This window comes from Panulirus ornatus, chromosome 48 (genome assembly GCF_036320965.1).
Source record: "Panulirus ornatus isolate Po-2019 chromosome 48, ASM3632096v1, whole genome shotgun sequence".
Taxonomy (NCBI): domain Eukaryota; kingdom Metazoa; phylum Arthropoda; class Malacostraca; order Decapoda; family Palinuridae; genus Panulirus; species Panulirus ornatus.
This window is the reverse complement of record NC_092271.1, coordinates 25619392-25636100: the sequence shown is the minus strand read 5'-3', so window position 1 is coordinate 25636100 and position 16709 is coordinate 25619392. Positions and strand designations below refer to the sequence as shown.

The following is a 16709-nucleotide window of genomic DNA, read 5'->3' as shown; positions in this document are numbered from 1 at the left end:
AATTATAATCATAATTGTGTTATATGTAGTCACCCATACCATTCTTTTATCATCACAAATAAGGAAATTATAAATAAGTTTTGAGACATAGATTTGAACTGAAATTTCAATAACTGTGTTCACTTGTATTGGCCTGGTGTTTTGTTTGTTTTTTTGTTTGTTTCAAGCTATATATCTCTGGCCGCTGGCTAGTAAAGAGGAGTCAGGTTAGGGGAATATCAAAGAATCCGAATCACCCGTATGAATATTTATGTAATAGATTCAGTATAATGTCTAACAGATTTGATGATAATCGAAACCCCTCTGCTGATTCATCAAGGAGATGCTTTTGATAACCCTCAGGGAATATATATATATATATATATATATATATATATATATATATGTGTGTGTGTGTGTTGTGTGTGTGTATATGCCGTACCTTTAGCCAATACACCGTATGTGGGAATGGATTTTTTAAGAACTAGACTTTTTTTTTTTTTTTTTAAGTCGCAAGACCCAACTTCGTAGAAGGGACAAGGTTAGACAGGGGAAGGAGTCTCCGAGTCATCCAGAACCCACGGTTGAGTTGGGGGGAGGTAGGAGTAAGGGTCAAAGGTCATGACCGTGAGGGGATTCGACGCAGAGCTTCAGCGAGAGCTCTCCAGTGCTAAAGTCTTCACTTCCCTGTCGCCAAGGATAAGCACGAGAGAGGAGGAGAGAATTGAACTCGTGCGTCATTCCTTGTATTGTGTTAGTGTTAACACAGGAGTTGTTGGCTTGTAATACAGGAGGTGGTGCATATAGTATCATAGTTCGAGTGTAATCGAGACAAATGTCTCGTTTTCAGTGTTTGCTCAAGAATCTTACAAATGAAACAGATAGACAGACATACATCTGACGAAAACCGTATATTTAAGATGTGGTTTAGTAGTAGTGAATGGTTAAGAGATGGGGCCCCATGAGTATAACCCCTCTTGTTCTAGTACAAATGAGTAGAGTAAGTAATTACCATAGGTGTGTGTGTGTGTGTGTGTGTGTGTGTGTGTGTGTGTGTGTAAGTACCTATTTGTGCTATACGGGGAGGGAGTTTTACACTCATGGGGGCCCCATCTCTTGAAAATTCTCTGCTATCATTCAACTTCTTATTACTATAAAAGTAATTCTTTATTTTTTTTTAACAAGTTTCTTGTTTAATTTTATGTTATGTCCTCTGGTTGCTGTATCTTTACTACATCTCTCGAAGAACTGTCCCCTGCCCATATCACTGATCTGTTTCAGCAACTTAAAAGGTTATGATAAGGTCACTTCTCGCTCTTGTATCTCCCAGGGCAGGCAAAATTAAAAGCCTGTACCCTTTCCTTGCAACTTAGATATCTTAATTCTGGTACCATTATTGTTGTCATCCTCTGGTCTCTCTCTGTTTGGCTCTTTGTGCTTCTTTAGGTGTGGAGACCTGATTTGAGAAGCATATTCTAGTTTTGTCCTTATGTAGGATATGCACGGCTTCGTTAATATATACTTATCCACATAGTTGAAAGCTATCTTGATTTTTTTCAGCAGACAGTTTGTATTCTTAATTGTTCTCCTAATGTGGGACTCTAGCGACGGGTTAGGGACGATGTCGACTCCCAAGTCCTTCTTACACACAGAATCATCTACCAAGTATCAGACCAACTTTGATGTTTGTTCAGTTCTTGTAAGCTGATGCAGGCTTTCCTCGCTATTCAGTTACCTAAAGACTTTCGCATCATCTGCAAACATATTCAGGTAGGAGTGCATTCCATTAGGCATGCCATTTAAATAGATCAAGAAGGATAATGGTCTCAGAACAGAACCCTGCAGCACTGCGTTGTTTACATCGAACTATTCGGGGTAGGCTCCAGTAGCATGCGTCCTCTGTTCCCTCCCACTGTGGTAATCATCCGTCCATTGAAGGAATTCTTCTCTTCTTCCTCCCTGGTGATCCTGCCTCTTAATCAGCCACTTATACTGCAAAGTGTCAAATGCCTTTTAGCGGTCCAGATACAAGCAGTCCACCCGGTCATCCCTTTTGTCTAGGACTGAACTCTCTCTTAGAACTCTTAGGTGGAAAGTTACTAATGACTTTCTTTCCCTAAAACGGTGCTGTACCTCATGTGGGTAACTTCTCCTCAGTAGAGAGTCATCCACTTGCTTTCTAATGATCTTTTCGAGAACCGTAACATACCTCACTCGTTAATGAGACCGGTCTGCAGTTCGACGCCTGTTCCTGGTCTCTTTTCTTACAAATGGATATGACGTTTGCACTCGCCCATTTCCAGACACTTTGCCTCTCTCTCTCCAGTGACATCTGAAACAGTACTAGTTCAACTGGTGGTGTCCCTGGCATGTCTGTATATGTCCTAAGGACGTGTGGTGAAATTAGTTCTTCTTCACATATCCTTACATCATTCTGTGCAGTTATTCCCTCGGAATCCCTCACTCCGATTCGCTACCCTTAACAGACAACTGACTCCTGGTGAATTTATGGACAAAGTTTTGAATTTTCACCTGCCTTGTCCACAGTATTCTTTTCACAGTTTCCTTGTTCCCCCTTTGTTATCCTATGTGTGTGTGTGTGTGTGTGTGTCTGTACACGTAGGACGAGAGACATGGTACATGTGTATAAAGTTAAAAGACGGGGCAAAACGAGCGTAAAACTCTCCCCGTAACACTCAGATAGTAATCACACACACACACACACACACACACACACACACACACATACACACACAGGACTCCACGAGCGTGGAACTCCCCTTCCCCGTACCCCACATAATCATAGACACACACACATATACACATACATAAACTTAGACACACACTCCTCTGTATTCAGCTGTATAAAGATTGCCCGTGTAACATCCTTTTTATTGATAGGTTTCGTCTGTCTTTATAGCTAGCCGTTTACAATGCTTTTAGTCTCTGGCAGCAATTAGTTATGTTAACCCAGGATTATTAAACTCATTCTTGATATCTTCATTATCATCATCATCATTATTTATTGTTATTATTATTATTATCTGGGGATAGGGGATTAAGAATACTTCCCACGTATTCCCTGCGTGTCGTAGAAGGCGACTAAAAGGGGAGGGAGCGGGGGCTGGAAATCCTCCCCTCTCGTTTTTTTTTTTTAATTTTCCAAAAGAAGGCACAGAGGGGGCCAGGTGAGGATATTCCAAAAAAGGCCCAGTCCTTTGTTCTTAACGCTACCTCGCTAATGCGGGAAATAGCGAATAGTTTAAAAGAAAAAAAAAGATTATTATTATTATCATTATTATCATTATTATTATTATTATTATTATTATTATTATTAATTATTATTATTATTATTATTATTATTATTATTATTATTATTATTATCATACGATCGCATAAACACGCACACACACACACACGTTTAGGGTAATAACTTTGTATTCGATTTCTTTGGTTCGTGTCGTGGGCTTCAGTCCCTCCCGCAGTTTTTGTATTGTTTGCATTCGATGAATGTATTTCTATCGTTCGTATCACCAATATTATATTGTTTGCAGTAGTTGAATGTATTTCTATTATTCGTATCACCAATATTGTATTAAAATAGTTTCATTTACGTTTCATGGGTGACACTGAGATCGGAAACGTCTTACTTGCGTATAGATCGTCGTAATTAGGCCTTTTAAATTGCCCTCCCCCCCTCTTGTAACCCTCTTGCCCAGGTTCCCTTTAAGAACGCGAGGGCCAGCCCCTGGTCATAATTCAGGCGAACCTGCTGTAAACGTGCCGAGAGAAGAATGAAACACACATGTTGGTATCTTAAATTTATGATGGTATAAACATCGAAGCCAATATAGTTCCAGGTAGATAATATGACAGACTAATTAGACTAGTTTTTCTTTGGCATCATGCCACAGGGAAATGTAGAAGGTTAGTATATTCAACAGGGATCCAAAATGGAAGGGGATCGGTTGTTTTTTTTCTTCTCTCTCTCTCTAATCACGGTCAGTGTTGCGTTGGTGGGAGGGAGGCTCCTCCCCGCCCCCTAGGGATTTATGGGTAGGTGCGACCGTATCGTCCTTCCCTGCTGTCAGTAGTGCTGCCACCCTGCGATGGCGTCGGGTGCGGCGCGTCGAAGAGGTCGATCATGTTCAAACGTTGGAAGTTCGCTGATCCTGCGGTGAAGCAGGAGGGAGGACTGAGTGTTCATTCATTCTTGTATTTATGCGAAGCTCATGGCCAAGGTCTGGCCAATGGCTCTGGATCAAGGCCAGGCCCTCATTCCAAGGGCTGGAGAAAGGGTCTGTCTTCCGGGAAGAGGTTGGGGTTGGGGCGGGGATTACTAACGTATGGGTGGAAGCTTCTTCCTAAGAGACACACATAAGTAAGAGTCAGTAAGTATTCGTCTTCGTTCGTTCGATGCGAGGTTAACAACGATGGTGAACCAGGTCCGGGGAAAGTGCACCAGGAGGGATGGCCGGGGGTACTGGACGGTGCACAGGAGGTAAGGGAAGGTACACGAGAGGTACAGGGAATGCGGCTTCTCGAAGCGCCGAGAGCGAGTGGTAGTGAAGACCCCTCGATGTTTTTTTTTTTTTTTCCACTGCTTTCTTACAGGTGCTGGTCAACGCTCACTCCCCGACGCAGCCGAGCGAAGTCCTCGAACACCAAGTCCTCACCCGAATCCGACTTCCCTGAGCCTGTGGGAAGGAAAGGGAAACGGGGCCTTAACACTACATCATTCTTTTGCAAAGACGATGTAAATATATTAACAGTGAGACTCTGGGAAGGTGAAATGATTTTATCACTGTTAGAGGGAGATACTCATTACTTTTTAGACTAAGGTGACCTTAAATACTTCATATTTCAGTTTCCGCTATAGCAGAAAAAGAGAAAAAGCTTCTTTTAAAGGGAAGTCTGCTTGGTCCTTAATCTTTAGTGATATGTGAAAGAAAAGCTTTGAGTTATATAGCATTTAGCCACCGCTGTCAACACAGGAAGGTTAGCCAGCCACAGATGCCAACATGAGCTGGCCAATCAGCCACTAATAGCAACATACACACCAGGAGCGGGATGCATCAGCTTGAAGGGCAGGTCGGCCACCAGCTCCCCGCCAAGGGTGCCACAGTTCAGGCGGACGCGGACGCTGTAGGAGACCACGATACCCAGGGCGTCGTTGGGATCGGAGCCTTCTTGAAGCAGCGTGGAGGAGGCCAAGTTAGCGTCGGTATCCTGCAGAAGGAGAATGCGAGAGAGAGAGAAAAAAAAGATAAATTAAATCTTGAGTGTCAAGTTTCGTCAAGCGATTAAACTTCTCGTCCATGGAAATAACATTACTATTACATTTCCTCATCGTCTTTCAAAACGGTGTTTCAAGTCTCATTTTTCGGGGTTTCAGATAGACACTATACCCAGAATTACCAGCTGTTGAGAGGGATAAGCGATCCTTACCTTAATCTTGCCGTCGAGGGCGATGCCGAACTTGCTCTTGTTGGCCAAGAGGGGCGTGATGTAGAAGGTCTTCTGGAAGTGACCCCCGGACTGGATGGGACAACCCTCGTTCGATTCCAGCGACGCCACCTGCGGAAGTGGACGACGACGTGTTAAGATTTTTACGAGACGTTTTGAATACTGGATGATATCGGTCCTAAATATTCCCAGAATTTGTCTCCTCGCTTCAGAGATTAATTAACGAGAACTTACTTTATATTATATCATATTGACTGAACCAACAGTCAATTATAGATTGGATGAAAGGAATATATATCATTACAACAACTACTTGTCATCTGGATGACAGCTACGTATTGCAGATACAGCAACCACGTCAATACAGCACGAAGTGCGGTCATTAATGATAGCCACGGGTCAGTGACACCACCTCGTGCTGTGAAGGAGGGTAAAGGTCTTTACCTCTCTAGTGATCTGGGCGTTGGTCATGGTGACTTCGACGTGCTGGACGATGGCACACTTCATACCCTTGACGGACTTCCTGCTGCTGTTGCTGATGACGAGGCTCGGGGTGATCTGTTCCCCGTGGTAGTACACTTCCTTGTCTAGGGTCACCTCCATGTTCACCGTGCCCGAGGACATGGTGAACTTCTTGGAGACGAGGGTGCTGGGCTGGCGGTTGCTGCGGTCCAGAGGGTAGTACTGGACCTTCCTGACGGCAAGGGTCACGGAGTTTCGACGGTGGGGCTTCTCGTCGACGTTGTCGGCGACGTAGACCTTTAGCTCGTAGATGACTCCCAAGGGTTTGGCCTGGAGGGTTAAGGACGGGGGTTGAGAGGTCGCAGGTTCTCGGATTTGTCAGAGGGTTAGAGACGAACTCCTAAGCAAGCCAGAGCTTTACTACAACAATAGACTTTATGATGTTACTTAATGATCCCTTGAGCACGACGGTACGAGCCTTAAGTTTGATGCCCTGGCCTCTGAACTGACCCCCTTTGAAGTTCAGGTCAAATGCCAGGCCATCATAGTCGAGAATTGTATCGTCTTGATCAAAGCTTCAAAAAGTTACCCTCAAATCAAATTCGTCAAGCGTCACAACAAGCACTTTGAAAGAAAAGCGGGTTATTGTCATTGCTAATTTCATATTAGACATTACTTTCATAGTGGTCGGTAACATCGTACATCACCCCCCTATCCCAGAAGGAACTCACTGACTCCTGAAGCAAGTAGTCCTCCTGGGGAAATCATCAGCACGTCTTACCGTTTCTTCGGACCCAGGGTGGAGCTGGACGGAGCAGGGGGCATTGTCTGGGATGATGATGGCGAAGGGGTAGGAGTTGTTTCCCAGCTTCTTGAGCAACCTCTCCTGCACCTCGGTCGTTTTCAACTTTTCCATGCTCGGGTAGATCTCCTGGCAGGTGAGCAGCATCTCCTTGCTGAAGTGCAGCCCCATGACCTCATCCTCCTCGCGACCGAAACGGTACGTGACCGTAACCTGATGGAGACAAATGTTTGAAAGCATTTTCATTGAAATATTTAACTGGCAGATGTGAGAACAGCACATAAGTGACAGTTGCAATGGGTTTGAAATAACCCAGCGAATAAGTGAAGGGATGTCGGTCATCATAGTGTGAAAATAAATCCGAGTTACAAAGTAGAGAATTATATAATGGAAAAAAATAATACTTTCATAAATTTGTTACTTTAAATACTTCAAACTCAACTTAATCGGCATAATGTATCCACGGAAATTATTTTTTAGCGACCTGTCGTAGCATTTTTCTAGTGTAGGGAAAGTTTGTTTTGAATACGTACAGCGGCGTAGACCTTGCGGCCGCGGAGGTAGTCATTGTCAACGACGACGACGCCATCGACGGGCTCAGTGGTGGTGGCGTTGTTCACAAAGTCTCGGCGACCGAGGTATACTGTGATCTTACCTGCGGGAGAAGGAGGAGGAGACGTGGGATTAATCTACGGGTAAATCATCAGGTTGGTCAGTCTTTCACATGAGTAAGAGAAATGCACAGCGAGGGAAGGTCAGAGACCTGCGTTTTATCATAAGGGAAGCCTACCCCAAGAGAATATATACTTTGAATTAGAATAAATATGATGTGTTGAGTAGTGTGGCTTGTACTGACGAAAAACTGTGCAGACGAAATCAATGATTATTCTCTGATGATACCCGTGTAATCACTTACTAGTGCTAATACTATACAATATGGTGTTAGCTTAGATGTTGTATCACTAACTGTAGCATGATTTTCTTGTGTTTATGGGTTCGGCCACACTGCTATGCATCAGCTTAAAGGGCTTGATCTTAAGCGCCTACATAGGATTTATGTTTTGGCATAAAATTTTTAACCCCAACAACACATGATGAATCTGAATTTACTACAGGACTAAAGAAACATAATTGTATTATTGAATGATACATATTGAGAGTAAATATTCATAATGTCAGTGCATGTAAGAGTACCCCGAGAAGCGAGTTTCTAAGATATAATTGCCTTAACGCATAGAAGCAATCCATAATATCATTCGCATCTGGTATACGTACAAATGAAAAGTAATATTATGTATACTAATGAAAAGTGATACTGGTTCTGATTTTTTTAACGTTTGTGATTTTTTTAAGTTATATGCACTGAAATAGCTGATTTGGTGGGTGATTTCAAATGTGGTGGGAACCATGTAACTGCGTATGTGGTCATGCGAATTGTGGTGTATTCACCTTTTCACTCATGCCAGTAACTATATATATGTGCTTGTGCGAATTGTGGTCTAGCTACGCTTGTGGCCTTTTCATCTGACAATTAAAAAAAATCCAAGTTCCTGGATTTCATGTTTATGGGTAGCTTTTGCAGTGCAGAGACCTAAAAGTTCCCTTTGCTGTGAGTAAAAGAAAAAAAAAGAACCGATCCAAACGGTTAATATCTTCGTTATACTGTAGATATTTAGTTATAGTGTGGGTAGTCAGAACGTTAATGTACGTTCCTTAGAGAGCAGTCTGAATCAACTTACCATTGGGGGCGGTTTTCTTGAAGACTTTCACGGCGTTCACCATCGAAGAAGATTTGTGTTGCTATTTGGCTTAAGGAGAGTAAGTCACAAAAGCAGATGCTCTTGGGGCGAAAAGTGAAGGCGGTATTACTGGAAATTCGCGAAGTGGAGACTATATACTCCGAGCATAATCCCATTTGGGCGAGAACCCGTGTTTGTCGCTATTAGCACAGCTTCTGCAGGTGGTAATTAGATTACACAAGCAAGTATTTCCTAGTGCATCTTTGAAACATTATTCACCACGGGTACAGGCGAGCCAGTGGTATGCTCACCAGGATTTTTTTTCCTGTTAAACTGCGTTTGGTATTACTACATGTTGTTGAGAGGCACCAGGGTTAGTTTATTGATATTTTTTTTTTTATAGATGTCTTGGCATATGCTCAGAAATATGAGGATCTGAGTCATGCATCTGTTATATGAATTAATTTTGCGCCAACCCCCATTTTTTTTTCCCAGTGAAAAGAGTTGACGGTGTCAAACTTACGATATATATATTTTATTTCTATCGCAAGATCTTCAGCGGTGAGTTCGACGATAATTTTCGTTTTCTATACCATGATCGTCAACGGTGTTGTTCACTATTCAGTACTGGTCTTGCCGATGCTTTTCACCGTGATACCTTCTGGATGTACATGCTGATTATCTCACGCTAAGTCACCTTTGCTAATGTCGGGTAGATTAGATACAGTGATGGACGCCCCCCAAATTGAGTTGTTTATGATGTGTGTGGTCGATAAGCTATCGCTGACTGTCCTAAATGTTTAGCGGAAATGTAGGGGAAAAAGATAATGTTGTGACCCATTCAAATTCGTTTACTTATGACAGATATTCAACAGCTTTGCATCATTAAGAATCCTATGGATAATGCTTATAGAATAGACTTAGTTACCGTCAGTATAGAATTAAACTTTCCAAAAGATAATGGGGTCATTCTAATAATCTTTAACGAAGTGCACCATTGAATATTTTGAAAATTAATTGAATACTCTGTTAGATAACGAGACAATGGGATTATCGGAGCCCGACCCCTCAGGCGGGCGAGAACTAGAATTATGTGGTATATGTAGGGTTAATTAACAGCTAATGGGCTGAACCAAGGCATGTAATATAATGGTCATGATGGATTTGAAAATGAGCGTTCCTGACACTCCTTCGCGAACGCGGAATTATATGAGGGAAGGAGAGCTCAGGATAAAGAGCTGGTTCAGTGAGTGTTTACCTGGAATTGGGAATGTGTGTCAAGCCGAAGTAGGTGTTTTTGGCGCCTGTGTTCGCTTAGGAAGCCATACTGAAGGGGTTCCGGACGACACCGGTGTGAATCTTCACGTCTTTGTTTATACTTGTGTGCGAAGGTAGGGAAACGATACCATGCTGGGAAATGCCGTACTGTTGGGTAATACTTGTGGACGTAGGGTAATGCTATTGTATTATTGGTTGATGAGTGTGGATGTAGGGTAAGTCTGCCGTATCATTGGTTAGTATGTGTGAAATGGTGTGCCGCATGGGTCAGTCCTGGATATGATTCTCTTTGTTTTATGCATTAATGACACTAGCAATGGGCTGTGCTGTAATATAGAATTAGCAGGCGAAACTAAGTTGGGATATTAGAACTTCCACAGCAAATCAAAGCCTGCACCTGCAAACCTAACAGCCTGCTAAGACTGAAAAACAGGTGGCATATAAATTTTGGTACCGATAGACGCACAATCTTACAGTCAGCAGTAGAATCAAAAAAATAGGATGTCTTTTCAGTTTTGTTGAGCTTAGCGTAAACAAGGTCAAAAACCAAGGTGAAATAGTGCATAGAAGCAGTAAAATGACACCAACAAAAAAAGAAGTAAGACCGTGGTTTTGGGCATTCGAATTTAAGTTCATTAACCTATTCTTACTATTTACAGTTCACGTAAAGCGTCTCCATCATCAAGACTGCTCTCAAAACAAACAAAAGCAAAAAAGCTGCGAGCTATCATAGATAATTACCAAGCTGAGAAAAAAGTCTTGCTAGGGCCATTTAAACGACCTAAACCTATTTCGCTTCGAAAATAGAATGCTAAGAAGTGATTTGATAGATGTATTCAAAATTATCGAAAGGTCTGTCCTGATTCAAGCAGCTGTTTAGTTTACATTAGCCAGATTTCACTCGTTTTATTGCGATTGAGGCTAAGTACCTTTTCCTCAGCAGGGTTGTTAACGTACAGAATTATTTACCTACAAGAGAAGTCGCAAGAAACACCATAGATACGTTGAAAAAATAAACGACAAAGCACTTCGCTTAAAGTCCACAACGGAATTACTTGCGCCTCCATAGACAGGTATATCTCATTAGTATATTTTTGCTTTATACTCCTGTAGTCTCCTCTGGCATCGCAAGCACCTTGAAAAGACCTATTGATCAGTGGCTGTTTGTTGTCCTTTATATTCATTTTTTGTATTATAGGTTTAACAAGTATCATGTAGGAATATGGTGCCATGTTATTGTTTAGTTCACGTGAATGTATAGGAAGGCTGCCATATTGATGATAAGTGTAAATGCGGAGAGATGCTGCCGGGTTAATGTTTGATACGTGTGATTGTTGGAAAATGCTGGCGTATAATTGATTGATACATGTCATTGTCGGGATATGGCGTATTATTAAATGATGATATGTGACTAGGGACATACTGGCATGTTGTTAGATATGTATTCCAAGTTCTGAAGCCTAATTGTGACAAGTGGTATGTTTATTTTTCATGTGAATCTTGGGAATGTTGCTCCATCATAGTTTCGTGTCCGGAAGCCTACTCTTGTAACGACAGGCGTGGAATACAGCTGATTTTGTTTGTGTATGTTACAGCGGTGACGAGTTGGTTGTTTTGGCATTTAGGCCTATCAGCTGCCAGGGTCATTAAGGCCGTCAACGTAAGCTACGTCTACCAAGCGAAAAATCTTTTTAACACCTTCTTCGGGTGTTGAAGATAATTCTAAGATCACATACATTCTCACTGTGCATGTGGCCCAGCGTGACTGTCGTACTTTTCTGTATAAACGATATCATTGAAGACGTTAACAGTGCTCAGATTTTAGATTAAAGGATATTCAGAAATGGTTTGCTACGTTTGGAATTCAAGTGGGTAACTAAAAAGAAAAAAGATCATAATCATTAGCATCTTGCTAATGGTGAGGTTGATTTCACCGTCCTTGGCTCTTAATGCGTTTGATTCAGATTTATTTATTATATTTTGTATGGATATTTCATACTGTTCAGGGGTGATGGCCTGGCTTTTAACCTAACCCTTAAGTGTCAGATTAAAGGACACGGCACCATCCCAAAGGGTTTTACATTCGTGTTCCAGAGGTCTTATTTATGTATTTGAGTTTGATTATAAATTGTTGTAAGTTTTGATCGAACTTGTACGCACTTAAGGCTCTGCAACATTGGTTGATGGCTGGACTCTCCCGAGGAGAACAAGAGAACCTTATTTTCCAGATGTTAGGTGTTTTGGGAGGCGTGAATGTATGTGGACGTACGACAGGTGGGGAGCAACAAGCTTATATGGATGTGTGACATTTGGAGCGTGACAGGCCTTGGTGGATGTCCGACGCGTCGGGCCTAGCAGTTCCCGGTGGACGTTATGACAGGGGCATGACATGTCATGGGGTACGTATGACAGATGGGACGTGACACGCTTTTGTTGACATATGACAGGTGGGACGTGACATGAGAGGTCTTTTGGCGGACGCGTGTGTCAGTCTCCTGATGCAGCGTGACACGTCACAGGGGATTACCCCGCCCTGACCCCAATCTTTCAACTGCGTCACAATCCCGTTACCTGTTGCCGTCTTCAAGTCGCTAGACGTCACATTACCGGTAGCACACCATCGCTAGCTAACATTAAGTGCGATTGCAAGAAACAGGGGTATCATATCAAACTAGCATTTGCTATGGCAGTGGGGAAGTCTTGTAAAAATTTGTGGTCTGTTATTGATAGTGTTACTGGCAGCAGCAGCAACAACAGCAACAACAGCTGCAGCAGCAGTAGTGCCAGTCCACCAGGGGCTTCAGTAAGCGGGCTTCAGTACCCCCCCCTCCCTCCCTCCCTCCCCTGCCGGCCGCTGCTTAACCGTCCGCCGTCCCGATCCCCCTCCCCCCTCCACCAGCCGTGGAACCAACGGTCATCTGATGATCACCTCCTCCTCGAGGACACGCCACCACACCGTTCTCCTCGGGATACCGTAGATATCCCCGCAGTTCGTCACAGTATCCTGGGCAGATGATGATTAAATTGGGGTTAACAACGGTTGTGGCCGCACAACCCAGCGCGAGTGCTTATGAAATATACCCCAGGCTCGTTGTGGCACAAGAACGGTCAAGGGAAGAAGACCTTGTCGGAACAGCGGCTTTCCGTACAAGATATCCGATAAGATTGGCGGGGGGAAAAAAGCCACAACGCTTCCCTGTACAACTCTCACGTAGAGAGAAAAAAATATGTGGGGGCCACAGGGGCAGGAAGGTGGATACTTTCATATGACTGGCAATATTTCCTTTCTTGTAATATGGAATTATAAATTCGTAGACAGATGATGAATGAAATAATAGAAGAGAAGAGCTTACACAACTTTCCACACGCGCCTCATCCGACAGTAGGAGATTTAAGCTTCTGCACTAACATCGTCACCGTCATCTCTTGCCACCAGAAATCCCTCGTCCCCGGGTTGCATTTCGGCACATGCGAACTAGTATGCATTGTAAGCATTACTGACCTCAGGCTTTATATCTGTATAAAGGATCTTGAACAACTCTAAAAAATGAACAACCCCATTTTTTTAGTTTCCGGTTATTGTATGTATTTATTATATGTATATTTCAGCTCTTGACTGCAGTTGCTAAACATTTTGGATAACAATATTAATGATAATAATTTATTATTATTATTATTATTATTATTATTATTATTATTATTTTTTTTTTTTTTTTTTTTTTTTTTTTTTTTATACTTTGTCGCTGTCTCCCGCGTTTGCGAGGTAGCGCAAGGAAACAGACGAAAGAAATGGCCCAACCCCCCCATACACATGTACATACACACGTCCACACACGCAAATATACATACCTACACAGCTTTCCATGGTTTACCCCAGACGCTTCACATGCCTTGATTCAATCCACTGACAGCACGTCAACCCCTGTATACCACATCGCTCCAATTCACTCTATTCCTTGCCCTCCTTTCACCCTCCTGCATGTTCAGGCCCCGATCACACAAAATCTTTTTCACTCCATCTTTCCACCTCCAATTTGGTCTCCCTCTTCTCCTCGTTCCCTCCACCTCCGACACATATATCCTCTTGGTCAATCTTTCCTCACTCATTCTCTCCATGTGCCCAAACCATTTCAAAACACCCTCTTCTGCTCTCTCAACCACGCTCTTTTTATTTCCACACATCTCTCTTACCCTTACGTTACTTACTCGATCAAACCACCTCACACCACACATTTTCCTCAAACATCTCATTTCCAGCACATCCATCCTCCTGCGCACATCTCTATCCATAGCCCACGCCTCGCAACCATACAACATTGTTGGTACCACTATTCCTTCAAACATACCCATTTTTGCTTTCCGAGATAATTATTATTATTATTATTATTATTATTATTATCATCATTATTATGATGTATATTTCAGCTCTTGACTGCAATTGTTAAACATTTTGGATACTAATATTATTGATAATCATAATGATAATAATGATACTAGATAATATCATTATTATTCCTCCTTCTCCTCCCCCTCCTCCTCCTCCTCCTCCTCCTCCTCCTACTACTACTACTACTACTACTACTACTACTACTACTACTACTATTACCACTCGCAGAAATACCTGATTCTGACGTTCAGAAAAATATGTAGTTATAATTACAATATCCTTCCCCAATTAGTAGAACGTGAAGCACAGTACGAGCCAGATCTTTTCATTTTCATGTAGGGTGAAGTACACCAATTTTAACTTATCTATGCTGTTTGGTGTGTGTTACTGCATATATTTCAGTGGCCTTTGGAATCGTCTTTTAAGACATAAATTCCCATCAGTATTACTGTAGATAGTACCAGTAATATTTACCAGGCAGTAGGTAGGTAGGGAATAATGTTTTAGTGGAGATCCTGAATTCGTTATACAACGGCCGGTACACTGGCTGAACAGAAACGATTGTGATCATAACATACTCATCTGTTATATCGGGTTATGCCGGGCTTCATGTGGATATAGATAGATATTCTGATTTTTGTTTGACAATGCGGTGATTTCTTTGACAAGTTACCATATCTTCTCTATCTTTAGTAAAGAATAAGGTTCCTTATTCTTTTAAGAATGCTTCGGAATATTGTATATTCCTTTCAGAGTGCTTTAAATACTTAAACAGGTGAGCTGCTATAGTATTTAAAAGTGTAATGGCGGCAACGTATGGCTTCTCCAGGTAGGTCCGTGGTCTCCTGCACCCTGGCTAGCATAGGCTTCCCTCCTGTATGTATGTGTGGGTGTTCATGAACTCTGTGCATATTGTATTTGATGTCTGTCGATATCAGAACCCGTCACATTCACATCAAACTGCAATTACAACGAGTACTTCTTCGTGGTCCATGCAACAGCTTACCCTTTGAAATTCAGGTCAAGCGTGCCCATGCAGCAGCTACCCTATTATAACTTCCGTACACTCACTGACTCCTTTGTTAGCATTTCTTACGACCATAATATTTTATTTACCATTTAGTTCTCTTATCTCTGGTGATATTAGTCTGACTTTATAAGGGTACTTTTCTTGTTACTATATATTTTTTTTAGTTTTTGTATCATAAGCCAACCTTGTTGCTTGTGAATTATGTGGAAGTAGCAAACACTCTTGTGGCTTTTAACTCAGTGTTTACGTCGAATTCCTCACTTGAAAATTTTGATTTTTACACAAATTAACCTCAATTTCTTTTTTTTTTTTTTTTTTTTTTTTAAGAATTGTGTCCAGTCGAGATCATAAGCTCCGTTCTTAACAGAAAAGTATGGAATATGATGAAGTAAGTTTAACGGTATATATTTAATCGACCGCTACATCTTCCTCCATTTGTTACATAATTTGGATGTTCTTTGTCTTCACTTACTACCTATACACATTGCCTTTGACCTTTGTTTGCCTTCAGCACAGTAAACAGCGTAGGATGATGTCGGCACATTCAGTCTTGCCATAAAGATCAACCTTGACCTACTTTAGTCATACATCGCTCTACAGGCCTGATGGACCAAGGTCACGGAATCAGTTGGGAATGCGCCTGTTTAAATACTTGAACGAGTTTGCAAGTACTAACGATTCGCTTGATGCAAGCAGCCATGATGAAAACAATAATGTCTATTATAGAAGTAGACAAACCTTACTTTATAAGAGAGCCTGGTGTATAGTCTTGTGTTCGTCTTGTTTCCAGGTTCTGCTTGGTACATTAAACAATAATATCATTTATGTCTAGATTGTATAATGACAGTTATTTACTTTTACAGAATATCTTTAGAATGAAAGCCTCTCTGTGTAGTCTTGCTTTTTAGAAGTGTAACTAAAAGTGAATTCGTTAAACGATTATCATAAAAACAAGATAGAATACCATAGTGAAGAGCCAGGACAACAGTGGTAAAATGAAAATCCCATGTGTATTTATGAAAACTCATCGTAAATCCACTTGTGAAATGGGTGTGCGTGACCTTTTCCAACCTGGCCCTGCCATCATCAGAGTTGCGAAGCCCCACAAAGCCGGCCAACGGCTCCGGGTGGGGAGGTAAGCCTCGTTCGTACCATCTGACGCGCACAAAACCCGCGCGGTGAGTCTGTTGTCAGGTTAAGGCTTTGTCTGGAACGCCATTTAATAAATAGTCTTGGACTTTTTGTATGACCGAGTCTTCGAATTCGTGTTTTTGAGCGTTACATCACAGTGCATACTGATTGATTAGGTAGATGAATAAAAGGATGTTCTTCATTTTAATGAAAAGAAGCGTTTTAGGCTATGTAGAACGAAAGGTTTATTGTCTGGTATAATGTAGCAGAAAAGCCGATGGCTTTATTGTTTGTTGCATAAGACTAACATGATACATTATTTACAAGATAGAGATAGACACGCGTTGTGAAAGGAGGGGGAACCCCTCCGCTACTATTTTTTTTTTCTTTTATGCAGTCTTATTGTAAATCTCAGCTCAGCTGACATGCTTTTCG

At 41.9% G+C, this 16709-nt stretch overlaps 1 protein-coding gene across 1 annotated transcript; it reads right to left on the bottom strand.

Moving 5' to 3' along the window:
• Window positions 1–3787: 3787 nt before the first annotated feature.
• LOC139763872 (arrestin homolog) lies at window positions 3788–8599 on the bottom strand. Its single transcript, XM_071690252.1, has 7 exons — window positions 8449–8599; window positions 7243–7364; window positions 6689–6922; window positions 5890–6237; window positions 5428–5556; window positions 5040–5208; window positions 3788–4676 (listed from the first exon to the last, which is right to left on the bottom strand). The coding sequence occupies exons 1-7, from the start codon at window positions 8489–8491 to the stop codon at window positions 4588–4590; spliced, it is 1134 nt and encodes a 377-aa protein (XP_071546353.1). The 5' UTR covers window positions 8492–8599; the 3' UTR covers window positions 3788–4587.
• Between the last annotated feature and the right edge of the window lie 8110 nt (window positions 8600–16709).

Coding starts and splice junctions, on each gene's coding strand:
- LOC139763872 (XM_071690252.1), bottom strand. CDS start 8,491: ATGGTGAACGCCGTGAAAGTCTTCAAGAAAACCGCCCCCAATG. Junction 6,923..7,242: donor GCCGCAAGGTCTACGCCGCT/GTACGTATTCAA, acceptor TGTCTCCATCAG/GTTACGGTCACGTACCGTTT. Junction 4,677..5,039: donor GCTGATGCATCCCGCTCCTG/GTGTGTATGTTG, acceptor TCCTTCCCACAG/GCTCAGGGAAGTCGGATTCG.